Source organism: Amblyomma maculatum, chromosome 2 (assembly GCF_055883805.1).
Source record: "Amblyomma maculatum isolate TAMU_Amacu chromosome 2, ASM5588380v1, whole genome shotgun sequence".
In the NCBI taxonomy this organism is placed as follows: Eukaryota; Metazoa; Arthropoda; class Arachnida; order Ixodida; family Ixodidae; genus Amblyomma; species Amblyomma maculatum.
Window position 1 is genome coordinate 51,363,134 of NC_139345.1, and position 20,616 is coordinate 51,383,749.

The following is a 20,616-nucleotide window of genomic DNA, read 5'->3' on the forward strand; positions in this document are numbered from 1 at the left end:
CGGTTTACTGGATTGTTTATAGTTTGTAATCGGCGCTATAATTACACTATATTGCTTTATCTAATTCCTTTGCTTGACCCGGCAACTTTTGTCTTGATAAGCGCAAGTGCTGTAGTACGTCTGCTTAAGTTAATTATGGCTGTGGACAGTCTGAGACAAGGAGAGAGGAGGAGGGACACTAGGCGAGAAAATCTCGGGCGGCGGCGTGTGCACGGGCATTTCAATCTTTGAGCGAAGCGCATACCCCAGATTTTTTCCAAGGTCGTGCAGACTTGCGGCGCAATTCTGATCCGCATATAATTTCTGCACACAGTCAGCAAATCTGTAATTGTATCCTATTCGGAATTAGGATGCGAAACTGGCATGGCGATCGCCACCTCATCCAACCATGCAATTTTTCCGTGACGAACAGAAAGTCCATTGACAATATGCCCCTGATGCACCACCATTATTGTCGAGATTCCCCGTAGTCCTACAGGACCCGCAGCATGCACGAAGGAAGCCCCCTCTAATCTAGAGCAGATCCTTTTCCTTATCTTTGCCCTCGCACTCTTCCTTGCTTGATGTTCCGGGCGCATGTTCTTAGGGAGTGGCAGTGTCCCAAACTTTCCCCCTCTACTCCTTCGAGATGTCTTGTCTCGCTTCTGCGTGGCAAGGGCAGGTGATTTTCAAGTCTTCCGGCACCTCGTGCTCAACTTTTGTTCGCGACAATCTGGCATACTGACTTGAGAGGAGGGCCTCAGTCATATCATCCGTTGTATTGTGCACCCCCAACTGTAGCAGACGCTCTGTAGATGTTTTAAGCGGCAATCCGAACGCCTTCTTGTATGCTGTTCTAATTATGACATCCAAATAATTTAGGTTGCAGTTCCTCATCCGAAGGTATACGGGGCCACAGATATAGATGGATTTATTGAAAGGAAAAGCAGAGAAGTTGGCTGGAATAATTCAAATCTGGCCTGCTACTCTGCACTGGGGAAGGGGAAGGGGAGAAGAAAATCATGATGGGTGACGATGTGGGAGAAGGCATATGAAATATACCTATATACAGACACAGTAGCTTGCCTCACAAGCGCGAATCAAGCCCGCTGGAGCACAAAAAACGGCAAAGAGCACGCACTGCCAGGACACCCTTCCCCTTGTCCTGCCAAGCGCCCAGCAGCAGTTCCTCCGACAAAGACCTCTTGTCCAAACGCTTCAAGGAAGCGGCTAGCACACTTCTTTCGCCCGCATACACTGGGCCACATATACGATTCGGCTGGTTATAAAGGCTTGAACCAACCAAAGTCTTTCTTCATCCTTCCATTTCTTTTTAAAATGGTAATACAGGTAATCATGTGCATTACCTGCTCGCATACTATATATACGAAGCGTAGTAACCATTAGTTCGTTGTCACCCTTGTTATTAATCAGTAGACCCAGGATACGCACTGTATTTACCTCAGGAATCGCAGCATCGTGCACCGTAATGTGTTCAGGGGCCATCTCCTCTCCTGTCCGTGACGAGAAGCTCTGACTTTTCTGGACAGCAGCGCAGCCCGCACGTTTCCACATATTTCTGGACAGTCGAAGCAGCCTCTTGAATCACTTCCATCTGCCCCATACTGCCCCACGTAGCTCATTTAGTGATGTCTGCCGTGCTGAATTCCGCCCACTCCATGCTATCAAGTTGTTCAGGCACACGCGTAAGGGCAATGTTGAAGAACAGAGGAGAGAGGTCTGCTCTTTTCAGCGTACCTTATAGTAAATATAGAGATTAGATGGGATCGTACATCACCAGTCCTTGTCTCTCTTGTAGAAAGTCTGATATATTCGTCATTTTCTCACACTGCATCTTCCGCAGGTTATCCAGGATTTTGTAGTGTTTCACATCATCAAAATCTCCCTTGAGATACAAGGCTAAGATTACACTGTTGCACCCGCCGGGGTGGCGCAGTGGTTACGGCGCTCGAGTACTGTTCCCAAGGACGCGGGATCGAATCCCGGCCACGGCGGTAGCTTTTCGATGGAGGCGAAAAGCAAGGCGCCCGTGTGCTGTGCGATGTTGTCAGTGCACGTTAAAGAGCCCCAGGTGGTCGAAATTTCCGGAGTCCTCCACTACGGCGTCTCTCATAGCCTGAGTTGCTTTGGGACGTTAAATTCATGGGTCAGTAACATCCATCTTGAATTGCAGCAGCACGTGTTGCATGGATAGGTGCTAGCCGAATATGGTGTGGGGCATACAATCGTTTTCCTCCAAGTACGCCGCCTTCCATGCACTCCATTCTCCATCAGCTTGCAGGCATACGAAATGAGCGATATCGGGCAGACGGGTCGTGTTTGGTCGTACACAGGTATTTTCTCGTATCACTGCGATCAGTTGCTCGTCGGTACCAGCATAAACACTTGGAGTGCTCTCTTGAGGTTCCGCTGCTGCTATCCTGCATCTTGTTGGGGCTCGATCAGGCATCACTGCAGGAGGCTCCATGTAGACTTGACGCCAAGCCTGCCTCTCAATGAGTCGCACCTGATTAGCCAATTGTTCTTAGCCAAGTTCCACGCGTATTCCTCTGCAATAGAGGCTTTACAAAAGTTAGCGCCATTTATTGAAAGAGAGAGAAACTGTGCGCGGCGGCCATGTTTTGTTCAGTCCGCCCGCGCCTCCCATCGAGTACGCTGTCAACGTGCGCCTTCGTGGAACCCGTGCTTGCACCGCAAGGTGCATTGGAATGATCACAAGCGATTGCTTCATTTTTTAACAGTCGCTGCTAGCACCAAGCTCTATTCGGAATGATGCCAGCATGTTGCTGCGTACCCTTCTGCAGCAAGCTCACCGTCGTAGATGCGCACGGAAATAAGGTATACGCGTGTATGCGACCGCTCGTTTGGAATCCTAATCGGCTTTACAAGTGTCACTTGCATCATGTAAAGCATTACTGCACGTCCCTCTGACTGGGAGCTAGCTCACAGAACGTGCTATCACCTAAAATAGCAAGGTTGTTTTGCATGCTATGGAGCCTTGTTAACTTGAAGGATAAGCTTATGCTTCGATGGAGGACACGGGAGAAGGAGCAATACATGTATACCGAACGCTATAGTTCAAATACATTCTTTGAAACCTTTTGTACGTAGGTTGCATTTACCATTGTGTATTTGATTTAAGACAAGGGAATGATCACCGAAACTACTTTTCACAGTTGTACGAAATTTTATTGCTTGGTGCAGAGAGCAATATGGCTGTCTAGTGTGCCCGAGGTGCGTGTTTCACGCTGCAAAAGCGGCTGCCAAACCCGCGGCGTCTAGTAAAGCAGGAGAAGATGACATCCCACTAGTGTGTTGTAATATACTCACGTCCAGCCCGTTTCGAAAGATGGTATCACGTGATAATGCATGCGAAGTCCGGTCCGCGTCCTGAGCGCGCAGTTCAGGTTTGCATTCTGTGCCTTCATACCTGCTAGTGCGGCCGATAAAATAACGAAGTTTGTTTTTCACTTTTGTGCGTTTTATCGAATCACCCGATGGTTCGCTAATTGACAGTCACCTGAAATTCAGTTGATTTTGTAAATATGCCGATTTCTTGTTTATTCCCTCTGTCAGATAGCAGACATTTGAAGCCTTAACCTCATGTGAAAGTGCTGTCATGGGAAGCTTCGAGGAACTCGGAGGAGGAGGAACTCGGCTGAAACGAAAAGAAATTTGAAAAGTCAAATCACATTACTGCGAAGTATCAGTGGTTGGTGCAACTGGCTGTGTTCATAAAGTCAGATTTATATTATATAATACTGTTATAAAACATTAGGGGGACACTCAAGCTCCACCGTTAAGGGTATGACGCGATAGCGTCTCTCTCTCTCACACACACACGTTTTCTTTCTTCCCTTTTTGAATTTTTAGCTTTTATTTATTTCATATTTCGATTATTTGTTTCTTTATTTTATTTAATGTTTTATATTTTTATACACCAATACTCAGGGTCAGCAACAATCACCTTTCCATTCTGAGCAATTTGACACCTTTGAACACTTTCAATTAATCAATTACACATTCTAAATTTTCTTCATTAGCATCACTAAGTACTGGTTTTTCCTTCTGAGCATTTTGTCACCTTTAAACTCTCAATTTCAAATTTTTTTCTTTTTTTGTTGCTTTATTTCATCGATTGGTCAATTAATTACAAATATTTTGTTATCTCATCATCGCCTATTGCACACCAACCAATCTTCACTCACTGGAAGCAGAAATTACCATGACTCGTTTTCTTTTTTTTTTTTACGCAGCCCCCGATTATTTCCGAGACCCGTGCCAATAACTGCGTCGACGGCATAGGCAGGAAAGTGCTAAGCGCCATTCCGACTTAAGTCAAATTGCGCACGATCCTTTCATCTCAAAACAAATTGCATCCTCGCTCATTTCACCAACAAGTATCCCACTGGTAGCAGTGGGATGAGCGACGGTGATGCGCAAACCAAGCAAACTCGCGATCGTCTCTCATAGTCGTAAAAGCAAATAGAAAGGCACACAGACAAAAAATAATGCACATTACAAAACTCTAGATACTGTACCCGGATACGGATGGCGCTGTGCGGATCTACGAGGGGCCCATGCACGACTCGTAGAGCAGTTTGTAACCGCTACGCCTCGGCTGTCAAAATGCGCTTCTTGGCTTCGCGCTAACAGACACCGCCAGGAACAGAAGAGAGGTGCAAGCACAGCACACTAGGTTACAACATGAAAAGCGCAGACAGAACGGCGGGCGCTGACGGACGGACACGAAGCGAACCAAAGCGAACGGATGGAGCGAACAAAATATGGCTGCCAGCGCCGGATCAGCGTGCCGCTCATGGTTGCCAGAATTACTTTTGTAAACCCTCTATCGTCTTGCGATTTCAGCGGTTCCGTCTGCTAGTAACGCTCTTTCACCTCTCATAGGCGCAGTGGGTGGTTTTCTGAGGTCCGCAGCGTTCTCGTAACGCTGTCCATAGCGGCTAGCAGTGAACCAGCCCATTTATCATATCTTCTATACGCGAGTCGTGGATCCCAGCGCTCTCGAAAAAGCGAACAGTCCGCGAGTCTGTCACGCCCCCTTTGTTTGCGACGCTTGTTGTGGTCCAAGCAGATATGGAGCATATAGTGGTCATTGCCCAATGCTCCGTGCGTATTTTGACACTCGCAATTTTTAACATTCTTGACCAACGTCAGATCAGGAGATGGTGCTCTATGACACACTATTCTCGTAGAAAGCTGCGGGTCCGTTGCTGATGCCAATTTTCTGCCTTTTCCGTCTTCATTGTTGTAGCACCAAAGTGCACAGAAAATTAATTGGCATCAGCAATATATGCGTTCATATAAAATTGCGTGCGACTGGAGCTGGCTGCTAGCTTAGTCTGATTTAAATGCACCACCTTCTCGCTTCGCGTTACCGCTTCGGCACAATTCCGGCAACGCGTACACTTTTTTTCTACATCCTTGAACGTACCACGTGTGACATCCACAGCGCGGGGGAAAAAAATAGTCAACAGCGCAGAAAAATGCGTATTGCTTCCAGCAGTCGTGAAATTCGCGCTATATTTATGTCTGCAGTGCATTTATGCTTATTTCTGTCAACCCCTACCCAGTAACATATGCGGCGACAGAAAGCCGGGCAGATATGTGCGAGATAACACGATAAACAGCCCCGATCTGCACCCATCCTTTGAGGCCTTATTTGAAAGGGAACAAGAGACAGTGAGGAGAAGAGACCAAAAAGAAGCGTGGATAGGAAATAAAAAAAAAAAAAAGCAAAACTCATGTTTCTCGGGCTATTTCGTTGACTCCCTCTTGGCGCCTCTTTGGGGGCTCCATTTGACTCTTGACCCTGTTTATCAAGCTTTCTCGCATCGAAAGAAAAATTGCAAAAAAAGGGGGGGATAAAAAGAGGCGGCTTCGTGCCGACAAGAGGGCAAAAAAGGAAGGCTTGTTTGTCGGGGTAGTAGGGACGAGTATAGGGAAGAGCCCTTCTATGCTGCAGCAGTCGGTCGGGAATTCTCGGCGCCGCTGCTGACGGGCCGATAAAAAGAACCGCGCCGTTGAGGCAATTGTACTTCGATCTCCTCCAGTGTGAGCAGCACTCGGGCTTGCCGCTCCCGTACACTGCAGATGTCGATCGCAGGCTCAAGTCGTGCGCGCGTGCAGAACGGCGTAATTTGCTGTGGTGCTGGTCTGAATGCGGGCGCGTCATGTGTAAGGATTCTTTTGATCTCATTTTGTCCGCCCTCATCGTCCTTCGCGCAGCGATGATGCTGGGCGGCGGGTCGGAAGCGGTGTAATTATGACGACACTCCATTCCTGCTCAACCCCCCCCCCCCCCCCCCCGCACACACACACACACACAAAAGAAAGAGAAAATTGTTGAGTTGTAAGGATGCCAGGAAAAAAGTTTTTGAGGAAAGGAACGACGGGTGCAGTAACGATCTCAATTCACGGTGGACACATCAACCGTGCCGAGGGGAAAGGGAGGAAGGTGGGAGTCAAATATGAAAGAAAGACATGCCGTAGTGGACAGATCCGAAATAATTTCCATCACTTACAAAACACCAAGATTTTAGAACTTCAGAAATATATATTGATGTGGCCTTAATAGAAGCTGTGCCTGGCCACATGGGCCTCGACAAGGGGGTACAAAGAGGCACTAACCCCCTCCCTAGCCCCCTCCATCCACTCTCGCTTCCTTACTTTCCCGCTGACATCGGTGACAGGAAACTTTATGGAATGATTAATTCGGCCCCAACGGCAAAAAAAAAAAAAGGAAAAAAGAAACGCGCGCGTGTGTGTGTGTGGGGGGGGGGGGGGGGGGGGGGGGTTGCCCCCATGCCGGGCCCGATTCTTGAAATCCGCCTTGAACTGTCAGCACCATATTGCCTCTCTGATTGGCCCTTAAAATTGCGAGTCGCATGCTTCAAACTTGTGGCGCGAGACCGTCAGTTTAGGGGTAGTCATCTTCTGCGTTGGCGTCAAAATGACGTGGTCTCGAATAGCCTAATTAACTTTCAAGATCACGTCATTTTGTCGTCACTGCCACAAATTTGGAGCCCGGACTAATCAGAGAGGCAATATGGCGCTGACAGGCGAAGGCGATTTTCGAGAGTCGGACCTCTGGTCTGATTATCTAAATTTGCACATCCGCTCAAAGAAGTTGCGGTTTTTAAAGTAAAATCTGGCATCGGTTGCATAAGGTCCAAATTAGAATATGCTGCAATAGCGTGAGATCTCTTATTAATGAAATGTCCTCCAAATCGAAATTCGAACATGTCCAGCGTAAGGTAGACATTCATTCATAGAAAATCATCATTATTTTCTACAACAAATTCATACCAGCAGTTTCTTCCCGAAAACAGCAACCGAATGGAACTGCCTTCCCCGCAGCATTTTTCTCTTCCCGGATTTTGCGAATAACTTGCATCGTTTGCTTTCCCCCTATTGGCCATTTTCTTTAGAGGAGTTATTCCTGTGCTATATACTGTGATGTGTAATCGCTGTATTGCTTCGGGTTGTGTTATATTCTGTAGCTGCTGAACCTTTTCCCGCATAAACCAACTTTATGTTTATTGCCACAGGGCATCCTTCATAGCATTTTTATAAACCTACTTAGTCTGCAGTTTGTAATATCCCCCAAATAAAAATAAATAAAATATAAGGTAGGCCCCATTCTGCAGAAAATTTAGCCTCAGCGTTATCCGTGCACGGTTCGGCGGTTTCACCCGTGTCGCTGAAAATCCGACGTCGTCAGCGATTGGACCCGAGTGAAAAATCCTTAGGTCTGTTCTATTTAGAACTGGTTCTCAGCACCAATTCTGAAAAAGTTGCGCTCGTGCCAGTCAGGTACCGGCGAGGTGCAGTTCCAGTTCTTTGGTTCAGGTGCAGCGCGTCAGCAGCACCACACATTACTGGTGCGACATTTTCAATCGAGCCTTGTCGTCTGCTCGCTCGTTTCCGTTGGCCGCGAGCTGTAAGTTCTCGGGGTGCGGTTATTTTTGTGCCTCGCGCGGCCATGGTCGACAGCATCGTCGAAGTCACTTTTAAGGAATTTCTGGAGTCCTCTGACAGTGAGGACGGGGAACCCGCGGGCCGACGCCGTGCTTTCCTTCACGGCAACTGTGGTCTGACCGAGACCGATCGACTGGACAGACCGCAATTTAGCAAATTCCCGTACAACTGAAGCGCTCTTGCTAGATATTTCAGCTTTGAACCCAGGAGGCTATTCAGGTTGTCTCTAGAGACCTTAGAGGAACTCGCCATTTTCCCGGATAATGACGAAGCTTGATCCGTCGACGACGAGAAAAAATCTCCCTAAGTGGACCAAGATGTTTACGAGCATCTCGTCGGCAGCGCGCGTCGTTTGCTAGCGCCGTCAACACGTGTACCACTTTTCTGCACCTCCTCCTCGGAGGGTGCCGCGGTTCTTTGCACCAGAGCGGCACCACGACTGCACCAAAATTAGGGAGCCTACATCTTGCGCCGCGGCGCCCGGTGGTGCCATCCTTTGAAGGGGCACTTACCGCCGCCTGCTAAATACCAGTGTTGCCAGATGAACTAGCGGCGCCATTTTGGTCCCAACTGGACCGGCGCGGCCGGGCGCTCCGCATGGAGAGCGTTGGCGCTCGTACATTGCGGCGGTCTGATTTTTTTCTTCGCTGCTATCTGCATGAAATATTTGCGCACTGCGGTAAATATTAAGTGATGCATTTTATACAGCTCATTCGGCAGAAAAGCCATCGGCATAGTAGAAATAGTAGTAGTTGTTGTAACGTCTGGAAATAATCGGGGGCCGTGTAAAAAATCGTATCATGGTAATTTGTGGTTCTAGTGATTGATGACTGATTGTTTATGATAGGCGGTGAAAATGCTCACAATGAAAAACCAATGCTTGATGAGGCTAATTAAGAAAGTTTAGACTTTATAATTGAACAATTAAGTAATTGAATTAATTGGAAAGATGAAAACTTGGAAAAGGGGGTTCAAAGGTGTGGAAGTGCTCCAAAAGAAAAGCCAATGTTTGGTGAGGCTAATAAGGAAAATTATCTAATTATATTTAACTAATTTAATTAATTTTAATTAAGGATTGAAATATTCTCTAAATGAAAATTAGTCAATGGGGTTTAAAAGCTGTCAAACGTACAGAATGAAAATCAGATGCTTGTTGATGCTGATTAATAAATGCATAGTGTGTAACTGATCAATTAATTGAAATACTTTGAAAAAAAAATTACCCACGATTATGTTATTTCCTAATGCGAAATTTGAGCGCAGCTCATCACCTGTTTCACCTTTTCGATAGATTGAGGCAAAGATTTCGAGCAAGACACGAATGTACAATTACAGATAATTTTTTTTTTAATTTTCACACGTATCCCTTCAAAAAACACTCCACTAACAGTTCTTGGCTGTCATGAAAGAAGCTTTGTGGTCGGAGAAAGGGAGAGAGCAATTGAGTTATCGGGAGGCTGCGGGAAGCAGCGCGTGGGCCCATAGGAACATTGCGCGACGATCAGATAGCAGCGACTGACTGATGCCGCTAGCGAGTGAAGCGAGTGAGAACGGGATGCACGCACCGTGATCCGCTAATAGCGAGCCGGCGTTTCGGCAATCAGAGAGCACCCTCGCCGCCACGCAGGAAGAGGGGGACCCCCTCCTCCTCTTTCTGTATGGCGGTGACGGTGTTCCTCTTTCTCTCTTTCCACTTTCATTCCCATCTTCCTCCCTTCCCTTACGGCGCGGTTCGGGTGTCCACAGAGCAAGTGTGACAGTTACTGCGCCTTTCCCTTCCTGTGAACCAATTTAATTTACGCAGTCACGTTGTCTTGACTCGCTAGCGGCGGCGGCGGCATCAGTCAGTCGCTACTAGCGCTGCCTCCGGCGATACCCCCCCCCCCCCCCGTTTCTTTTCCTCGTGTTCTCCGGTTGCTGCGCGCGCTCGTGCCCCTATCGTTCGCCGCTGAGTGTACCCCCTCCCCCCTCTTCTTGCGAGGCTCCGGTTGCCGAAGCGTCGGCTCGAGCTGGGGGGATGAAAGGGGGCGGAGCTGGTTACGAGGCCGACGCGGCTGACGCAGACGCGAAACCCAGGAACGGGCGCCAAAGAGCTGCGCTCTAAAATAAAATCTCGGAAAAAGGAGTTTCAAAGGAGTTAAATTGTTCAGAATGGAGAGCCAATGTTTGCTGATGCTAAGTAACAATGTAGGAAAGATAAAAACGAAAAATGCACTCAACAATTTTTATTACTTACAATTCACTGTTTGGGCGATTATAGACAAAGGCCGCCAATGAGCATACTGCAATCATACTTGATATAAGATACCCCCTGATATTACTTGGTGTAGCCAAAAGTACAAATGTTAATCACAATTAACTAATTAACGGCTAATAACGAAGACCTAAAATTAGTGTACTGGAATATGCCACGTAAAAGCTATCCTGCGATATATGACTTGACGTAACTTAAAGTTCAAGCATTATTTAGAACTAAGTTAACCGTTTTTAATTAAAGCCTGTAATTAGTGTACTGCAAACATTCTCGCTATAAGCTGTCCAATGATATATAAATTCATGCTATAGACTGATGTTCAATATTTATTCAAATTAAATAATGGAAATCAACAAAGACCGGTAATTAGTGCATTGCGATTGTGCCACATATAAGCTATCCTGTGATATATGACTTTAAGGTAGCTTTAAGGTCAAGCGGTAATCATAATTATGTAATTAACGGCAATTAACAATGACGGGTGATTAGCTCATTGCAATTGTGATGGATATAAGCTATCCTGTGATATAAGACGACGTAGCCTAAATTTCAAGTGTTAATCGCAATTATCTAATTAACGGTCATTAACTAATATTAACTAAAATTCGCCATTATCTAGTTAACAGTTCTTAACTAAACCAGCAATCAGTGCAGTGCAAACATGCTCTGCATAAGCTATCCAATGATATATGGCTTGATGCTGTAATCTGAAGTTAAATATTTAATCAGTTCATTGAATAACGGTAATTAACAAAGACCGGCAATTAGTGTATTGCTATCGTGATGGATATAAGCTATCCTATGATATGACTCAATGTAGCCTAAATTTCAAGTGTTATATCACAATTATATAATTAATGGTGATTAACTAACATTAACTAAAATCCAAAGTTCAAATGTTAATCACCATTACTAGTTAATAATTCTTAACTAGAACGGCAATTAGTGTAGTGCAAACATGCTCTGTATAAGCTATCCAGTGCTGACTTGATTCTAGAGTGTGAAGTTACTTTTAATCATAATTAATTAGATAATGGCTATTAACAAATACCGGCAATTAGTGTATTGCAATTGTGCTAGATACAAGCTATCCTTTGATATATGACTTGGCATTGTAGCCTAAAGTTCAAGTGGTAATTACAATTATCTAATTGGCAGTGATTAACTAAAATTAACTAAAGAAGAGTCCAAATGTTTAGTTAACAGTTCTTAACTTAACCGGCTATTAGTGTAGTGCAAACGTGCTCTGTATAAGTTATCCAATTATATGACTTGATGCTAGTCTGAAGTTACTTTTAATCATAGGTAATTAAATAGCGGCAATTAACAAATACAGGCAGTCAGTGTATTGCAATTGTGCTAGATATAAGCTATCCTCTGATATATGACTTGGCATTGTAGTCTAAAGTTCAAGTGATAATCACAATTATCTAATTAACGACATTTAACTAAAAATAACTAAAGGGGAGTTCAAATGTTAATCACAATTTAATATCAACAGTTTTTAACTAAACTGGCAATTAGTGTAGTGCAAACATGCTCTGTATAAGCTATCCAATGATATATGATGGCGCTAGTCAGATCAATTTTTAATCACAGTTAACGAATGGCAAGTAATTAGCAATTGCAAATAGTCAAGTGAAATTATAGTCGACGCAAGGTATCCAACAATATATTACTTGATATTGCAGCACTAAGTTCATTTTTATTCACAATTAACTAATTAACTGTTGTACCTATAACAATTTTATTGCTATTATACTAGGCATAAGCTTTCAGTTTATATAGCAGTCGTGGCATTGTAGTTAGAATAAAACACAACTACACAGTGGCCGTGGACACTTTACCTATACATTAGGTACACGATGCTCATCAACCAAGTAATGATACACATTGAAACAGTGCGTCGGCTAACGATATTTTCTACTCAGGAATATCATTTTGGTTTAATTACCAAGCTGTGGTCCCCACGAAAATACACGTAATGTTCCTCATCAGTTAATTCGGCCATTTTCTCCCCTTAGCTCACCCTGGTTCTACATATACAAAGTGTGCTACTCTTAAGCTGGAGACCAAAATGGTGGCCCACCAAGCTTGACGGTGGTTTTTGGCCAAAATAGGCAACCCCGGCAGGAGATGTCACCGGCTCCCTAACCAAAATACCGCCACCATAAAAATACCAAAATCAATCGCAGACGATGGTGCAGGGAACGCTGTGAATCAAGTGCTTTGTGCAGCGCACCGTGAACCGGTTCTGGTGGTGCAGAGAACCACGGCTGAATCAAACACAGCTCTTGTTGGTCGGCAGGGTTGCGACGTCACAACCGCACGACCTTGCGCGGAAATTTCAAAGTTTCAAAATGTTCAAAATTTCAAAACAGGATCGTCGCACTCGCGAAAGAAATTCAACACCACACCGCAGAACTAGCGAGACAGCAGTGGAGCCATATCTGTGAAAATGTGAATGGCAATCTAGGCACGAGGCAGACGTGGAATCTTCTGCGGCATCTCCTTGATCCGGAATCCAACAAAGCTACCACTCAAAAGGAAATCACCAAAATTTTAAACATAGACCCAGGCACAAATCAAGATATTATAGAGACTCTACAGCAGAAATACTTCTGCACAACCCGTGAGACGAAGTCCCTGCCCAATTGTAAAGGAGAGCCTAACTCCATCCTGGATGCTGACATAACAATGGCGGAAATAAGAGCAGCCCTCTTTAAGATACAACATCTGCCCCAGGAGAGGACGGCATTAACAATAAGACACTCAGAAATCTAGACGACGCTTCTATCACAGCCCTCGCGGACTTTGCGAACGAGTGTTGGAGGGAGGGAAAACTCCTAGCGTCTTGGAAACATGGCATCATTAAATTCATCCCAAAACCTGGCAAAAAGCTCACGCTCGAAAACCTCAGACCTATTTCGCTTACTTCTTGCATAGGAAAACTGATAGAGCACGTCATACTAGACAGACTCCAGTCCCGCATGCAAAAAGAGAATTTATATCCAAACACTATGGTCGGTTTTAGACCACATTTATCAACACAGGATATGATGCTAAGACTAGCAAACGAAGTCCTATCTCATGAGCAAGAAAGGAGTACCAGGGCAATCCTAGCCCTAGATTTAACCAAAGCCTTCGATAACGTTAAACACAAAGCAATCCTAGAATCTCTTTCACTGCTGAATGTAGGCGCAAGAACGTTTAACTACATCAAAGACTTTCTCTCCGATAGGACGGCTAAAATTCAAATTGGCACTATCAAATCCGACACTTTCACTTTAGGAGATAGAGGAACTCTGCAAGGATCGGTCCTCTCCCTCTTTTTATTCAATATAACCCTAATCAAAATGGCACACGAACTCGCAAGAATCACAGACCTAGAACACTCTTTGTACACGGACGATATCACCCTTTGGACCACCAAGGGGAGTATTGGCACGATACAAGATACGCTACAACAAGCGGTAGACGTAGTCGTAGAGGAGGCGCAAGCCGCGGGACTCGCGTGTTCCCCCCAGAAATCTGAGTTACTCATTCTACACCCAAAGCGTCAAAGAAAGAGTAAAGCGCCTGCGATCAAAATCTTCGCGGAAGGAGCAGCCATCCAAGAAGTGGAAACACTAAGAATCTTGGGAATGCTCATACAGTCAAACCAAAAAAACGACACACTAATTAAGAAATTGAAAAACATCGTCAACTAAATTTCCCTCCTCCTCAGACGAATCGCGAATAGGCGTGGAGGAGTTAAAGAAGCTGAGACCAGGAAACTAGTAGAAGCCTTCGTTCTTAGCAGAGTTATCTACTCTACACCATACGTCACCCTCACAGTTAGAGAAAGAGACGACCTGGATTCACTAATTAGGCAGTCCTATAAAATTGCGCTTAACCTCCCTCGTCATACCCCAAATGAAACACTACTAAAGTTAGGAATTCATGACACCTTAGCGGAAATGGTGGAAGCACACCTCACCGCACAGTACGAACGACTATCAAGCACTGAAACGGGACGTTTCATCCTAACAAAAGCAGGAATACAATATGAAGGGACCCGGGCCCACACTTTGCCGATTCCAAGACACGTGCGCGAGCAATTAATAGTCCGTCCTCTGCCTAAAAACATGCATCCAGAATATGATATGGACGGAAGAAGGGCTAGAGCACAAAAAATACACGAAAGATTTTCAGTACAAAAAGACACGGCGCACGTGGACGTGGCAGAACATGTGGACAGAGATGCCTTTTCCCTGGCAATTGTCAATCATCGAGGCTCTCCCCTCGCATCGGCGACAATCAATAAAACAAAATTTCCGGAGGAGGCCGAAGAGGCTGCCATAGCTTTAGCCATTACCTCCACCACTGCCAAATACATCCTTAGCGACTACAAAACCGCAATTCGAAATTTTGCAAAAGGAAGGGCCCACTCCGCAGCTATCAAAATCTTACAAAAAATCTCCCATACCCGCATTATCACATTGATCTGGGTCCCTGCCCATTCGGACTATCCTGGGAACGAGGCAGCGCACCAATTTGCCCGAGGATTCGTAGTTAACCGGGAGGTGCGCTGCCCTGAGCTCAGGTCGACTAGGGAGCGGATGACAACCTACAAAGAAATTACTACCCACTTCAAGAAAGAAAGACAAATCTTCCCAGAACCACATCGATCTCTAAGTAAAACACAAGTCACCTGGCGGCAGCTTCAAACAGACACTTTCTTTAATCCGTACATGTACTATGGTTCCCAGAGCAGTTCAGCCCTGTCTGTTCTCTCTGTGGACATCAAAAGGCAGACACACCACACATCCTATACTCATGTAATCAAGACAAGCCATCACAGAGTCTGCAGCTCTCTACCCAATCTCAGTGGGGCGCCGCGCTGCTCAGCTCCGACCCGGAGGTTCAACTCCGAGTCACGGAGCGAGCCGAAGAGGTCGTCGAACGACATCGTCAGTCGGCCACCTGGAGTCCGGCCTAGAAGAGGAGCCCACCGCGGTGACGGGAACGCCAACCCACCCCGCGCCTACGACCTCTTCTTTAATAAAGTTTTCCTCCTCCTCCTCCACGAGCATTTTGACGTGAATATGAGAAATATAAGTAAATATAACGATTGAATATAATGACACGTGCAATGCAAATTAAAGGTCGCCTCATGTGTCAGATGAATGAGGCAGAACTCAAACCCATGGCTTTTGTGCTACGTACGAGCCAGACACGCTAACGGCTTATAGGCCCAATTGCTCCGCGACGCCGGCGCTCGGTTTCTGACGGAGCGGAGAGGAACTACAAAACCTACGCCATGGCCGGTCTCGACTCTCGAGGAAGAGCGCGCAGCGCGCTTGAGCGTGCACTCTCCCTCTAGACTGGCCATGTCTACTAACATTGGGCCGTGCCTACGCGCAGCCGCCCTCGCGCAGCGCATGGCTACAGTGTTGCACGGTTGTCTGCGGATAGCCCGCTCGCGTGCCAAGTGCAGCCGCACGTGCACGCCGAGCAGGAGAATGACAAAGGGGACGGCTCTCTTCCCCAGTGGGGTTTCTTATTTTTGCTTTTTTCGGTTCTCGAACTGACAAAGAGACCTGTTGGAAACGTGTTTTTTATCGGTGCTTCTTTCGAAAGCGAAAAAATAATTAATTGATCGCCGCAAACATTGTTTTCAAAAAGCGCTTGTTTGCAGGCTCAGACATAAAAAAAACAAAAGCATGAATGCGGATTCGCTACTCGAAGGCGAGAGGCAAGCGACAGGTATTTTGAGGGACTTGAGGCAGCACCTCTTATATGTTAAGGTGTGGGAAAGTAAAGAATAATGCGGAAGCCTCGATGTCTCTGTCCATGCTATTCAGAGAATGAAGGGTCCAGCCTTCTAGTGGAGAATTATTGATACGCGTGTACACAGCGAAGAGTGCTTGGAGCGCCAGTTGGGGAGCTTCCTTCCCCTCTTGACTGCTCATTTGAAAGGGGTCCATTCAACTCTTTGGGGACAGACGTTTTAGGCAACTACCCAACAAGGTCAACAAAAGTAGACATTGCCACCTATAATGACCCATTCGCTTCAGCAGGGTGACAACTATACAGGATGCTACCGGCGCTATGGTGCCTGTTTTCGCCACGTTTTTGGACGTGTTCTCTATAAAGGCACAAAGCATGCTGCCCTACCCTTTGGTTCATGCTGACAGCGGCAAAGGGAAGTTCGCTGCTGCGGCGCCGCCATCCGAAATCAATGACCTATCAACCTTTAACGCTGAGGGGTTTCTAACGACCTAGGTCACTGTCAAGAAGCCGAGGCATGCCATTTTTGCGACAGTTTCCTCTCTCCACGAGACGAACACCGAGGAAATGCGTGACGACTTTCGGTGCAGGGGACAGTTCTCCAGGGATACATTTGTTTTCGTAATTCTGCAGTCTCTCTATGCAATCCAGTTCAGTCATTTGAGCTCTGGAAGCAGGATCGCATATGAGAATGCGACTGACTTAAATAAAAGGGGGTCCAACAACCACCCCGTTACTTTGTACCACACAAGTTTTGCGAAAAAGCGCGCCATCATTTTTTCATTCACGGTCTCATTTTTTTTTTTGCTCCCTTTGTTGGAACACGACGGCGACCAGAACGCAACCGGAGGAAGAGAGAAACAACCGCGCGCGTGCGTGTAAACACGCGCTGGAATGCAGCGCGGAGTAGAGACAACATGCGTTTCAATACAGCGGCCGCGCGGCCGCGCTGCGCGGAGGTTTTGCCGAGGTCTCCACGGAGGGCGCTGACGCACAGAGCGGCGCAGCGCCCCCTGGCCCAGGTTGTCTCCCCGATACGGTTTATGAATGAGCAGGGTTTATATGCATGTCGCGTGGTCTTTCACGTAAAGCGGTATGTTATGATTGTATGCAAATTAGTGTAATTGGAGAGGTAACCAATACAAGGAGAGTTGCAAAGTGCATGTTAGCATTTCATATATTTTGCTTTACGTGGCACATACACGATTTTACAAAGGGGTGAAGGTCGCTGCCATATTTGGGGTGTTGGGCTGCTCGTAGCACAGGAAAGAGTTGACACTTGCCTCCCTTAACAGATAAGTCAAATCGGCTTCTCTGGGGGTCATGGAATGGTCCATAGTGGCGCCGGCATGCGGACAATCGCTAGCACTCCCTCAATCTTATCGACGCCACTGCCTCAAAAGATGGCGCGTGAGGAGTATAAATTGCGCGCTATCTCAGATTCATTTATCTGTACTGAACCTACGTTCAATGTGGGCGTGCCACATTCTGCGTTCTCCGCTCGGAGGTGGGCTTCACAGTTTAAACTGCGTGTCTTCGTTTGAGAAGGCTACATGTGGCTATCACGCCGTTATTTGCGGCAGAGCTTCGTGCCCCCCAATATTTTTTTCAAAAAGCTGCCGCAAAACTTATTGCGATGTTGGGATACTAACACATAATAGCTTTACTGAGACATTGCACATACATCTGTAGTTTTGATCTTTCTAATGATTTATTTAACCATCTTTCCTATGCTCCTGTACAGACTCATGTTATTGTTTAAGGTCTCCGATGTGAAAAATTTGGTTCAGTTCGCCTTCGATTATTCTATGTAAATAACTTATAGTGCAACCATTCAAATTAACCACTCCAAACAAACAGGCTTGTTAATTGTTAATTCCCTTCTTAGAGTGTTACATGTCTGGAATTTCACTCCATGCAATATGGTGATGTCAGAGTTTATTTTATAACAGAATGTAATATCAATATTATGTAAACTTAACTTAAATTCATATTGCAAAAAAATTCTGTTTATGGTAAGTTAAAACTGGCCACGAATTCAGTTCATAGCAGACAACAAAGCAGTGCAAGCAAGAAGTACCAATAAAAATAAAGCCAGATACAATAAATTGCTGTGAAAGTGTCAGGTTCATTTAATTCAGACAAGCCAGTTATACGTCATTCTGCATGTACTTTATGAGTGACTTTTACCAAATTTACTTGACTTTGAATGGTGTTAGGGTGAGTGGCATTAAGTTTATCCACAAGGCATGACAGGTGTATCAATCAATTTTTTGTGCATGTGTGGCACAAGCAACATTCATTTTCTCTTCATACTGACCTTTCTACGTTGCTTTGCCATAAATTCTCTTTTGCTCTCTCTCTTTCAATGTTCTGCTTCCAGAGTGATGACAGCACTGACACAAAACAGCTTGTCCTGGTATGAACTGCTTACATTATTCATTAACTAAAAATTCCGTTTCCAAAAATGCACATCTGTTTTTTATAAAAAGCGTTATTTTTTTATTCTCCTGCATGCAAGAATTGAATGGATACTGCTGCCACCATTTTAATGCCATGTACGTTTCTGTGGATAACTGTTCTGCATAAGTGCGGAAGTATTTACAACACCATCTTATCATTTAGGAGGATGGCACAGCTTCTCAGGAAACTAGCAGCTTATTACAAACGAGCTTCAACTTCATCAACAGCATCATTGGATCTGGAGTTGTAGGTAAGCTACAAGCTCCACCATATGATACACTGCAGTGTTTAATGCTCGCGTTTTTCACAAAACAGGAGTTGCATATGCACTGAGGCAAGCTGGCTTTGGAATGGGACTCATTCTTCTGATAATGTTTGCGGTCGTTACTGATTACTCTTTGTGCATCTTAATCAAGGCTGGCATCGCAACAGGCACATCAACATATCAGGTTGGTTAACTTTCATTCACTGTAGATCCACCGTAGTTACCTATTCACTGTAACTAAAGTATTCAGCGAAAACTTGAGGATGTCTTTTCTGTGACTTTTTTTTTATTTGTGCGCAGTCAATGCTGATGCACTAGGTGAAATGAAGAATTTGCATGTTTTAGAAAAGAAATAGTTGGATAAAGAATGTAGCCACATATACAGAGCGTATCAGTAAAGCTTGCCAAGAATGTGAAAAAAAAAAATGTTAATGCCAATTACTCCTTTGTAATGCAGATAGTCAGTGCAGTTGGTTTGCTGCACTCACTGCACTTGGCAACTGGCCAGTTCAGAGATTCGGTGAACTCGCGCTGAGCTAGGCCTGCACCTTTGCAAAAGAAATAGCAAGGTGCAGGGGTCACGCGCCACACTGGAAGAACGATTGCGAAGGTGCTGCACTCAATGAACTAGTGCAGCTAGTTCAGCCAAATCGAGCAAACCTTAGATGTGTATAGCTGATAGTCATAGTTATATCAGTTTACATTGAAGTAGGATGGACAGTTGGGCGAGTTGGTACAATTGCATAGTGGGTGGAACAGCGCAGACACGAAGCACACAAGAGAAGCACAGCAGACGAGCGCGTCTGTTGTGCTTCTCTTCTTGTGTGCTTCGCGTCTTTGCGCTGTTCCACCCACTATGCTATATCAGTTTTTAGGATTTATAAAATGGAATTCTGGCTGTTGCTATTGAGCAACTAATTTGGGACAGCCATGTGCATCAAAGTGACATCACGCTGCCACCGAATTCACTCAGCCATGTCCACAAGCAAACATCACTTCGTGGCGCATGTCAGGTGACCTTCAGTGTCGCAGTCAGGTGGCACCACATAAACGAGGTGGTGCTCACCTGATCTAAGCCACTACTCCATCACCGCCCCCAGCTCAACTCACAAGGCATATGTTTGCCACTGAGTCAATTTTGCTTGCAGGTGTGGCTGTGCAGTTTCAGCCAGGATTCGCTCTGTCACAGTTAACAAGCATAATTATTACAATTTAGTTCACCAGCTTTTTAGTTGCCAACAAAACTGGCCCATTTTCTGGTGTCCACCACCACCACTTCTGGCATTATAATGCAGCAGTTTAACACCAGTCGGAAAGGCACTTAAAGAAAACACTAATGGTAGGCATTCTGAAATGCCCTGAAAGTGCTATCGTGCTCAATATGACTTGCAATGCCCACCAGCACGATGAGGCCGACAAGCAGAGAAAAGGGTTTCGCTGTTCCAGCAGTCAACCTTCTCCCCTCACCACCTCATCTACTCATAGCAATACGAAAGCATGCTATGCGAGCCAGGTTTTATTGCATCCCCAGTGCCTGCATAACGATGCGCATGTTATAATGCAAGGCTACTGATCTGGTTGCTGTCAAGAGTGGAAAAGAAGTGTGTGCTGTATGGCTTCACTTGCCAAGCAAAGACACCCCGTGCAGGGCAGGCTTTATGCTTTCCAAGCTTTGAGCAGATGACGCGGGGGATGAAGAGCACTGCCGGAGCAGCGTAATCCTTTCCACGTTGATTTCAAGTATGTTGCTTGTTGACATTACCGTGCATCTAGAGTGTTTGGTCCACACGCTGCCAGATTTCAAGCCATAGTGCAGTAGTAGGTCTGCCAAAATACACTGATTTTGCTCTGATTAACTACT

At 45.6% G+C, this 20,616-nt stretch overlaps 1 protein-coding gene across 2 annotated transcripts in view; it reads left to right on the top strand.

Moving 5' to 3' along the window:
• Positions 1-20,616, top strand: part of LOC146198615 (putative sodium-coupled neutral amino acid transporter 11) — a 60,034-nt gene that overhangs the window by 14,356 nt on the left and 25,062 nt on the right. Inside the window, exons 3-5 of one of the 2 annotated variants that reach the window (XM_084594123.1) lie at positions 18,411-18,446; positions 18,653-18,740; positions 18,806-18,939. In XM_084594123.1, coding sequence (XP_084450249.1) covers positions 18,411-18,446; positions 18,653-18,740; positions 18,806-18,939 — 258 coding nt within the window. The remainder of the gene's footprint in view (positions 1-18,410; positions 18,447-18,652; positions 18,741-18,805; positions 18,940-20,616) is intronic. The other variant, XM_084594124.1, reaches the window with a different exon arrangement.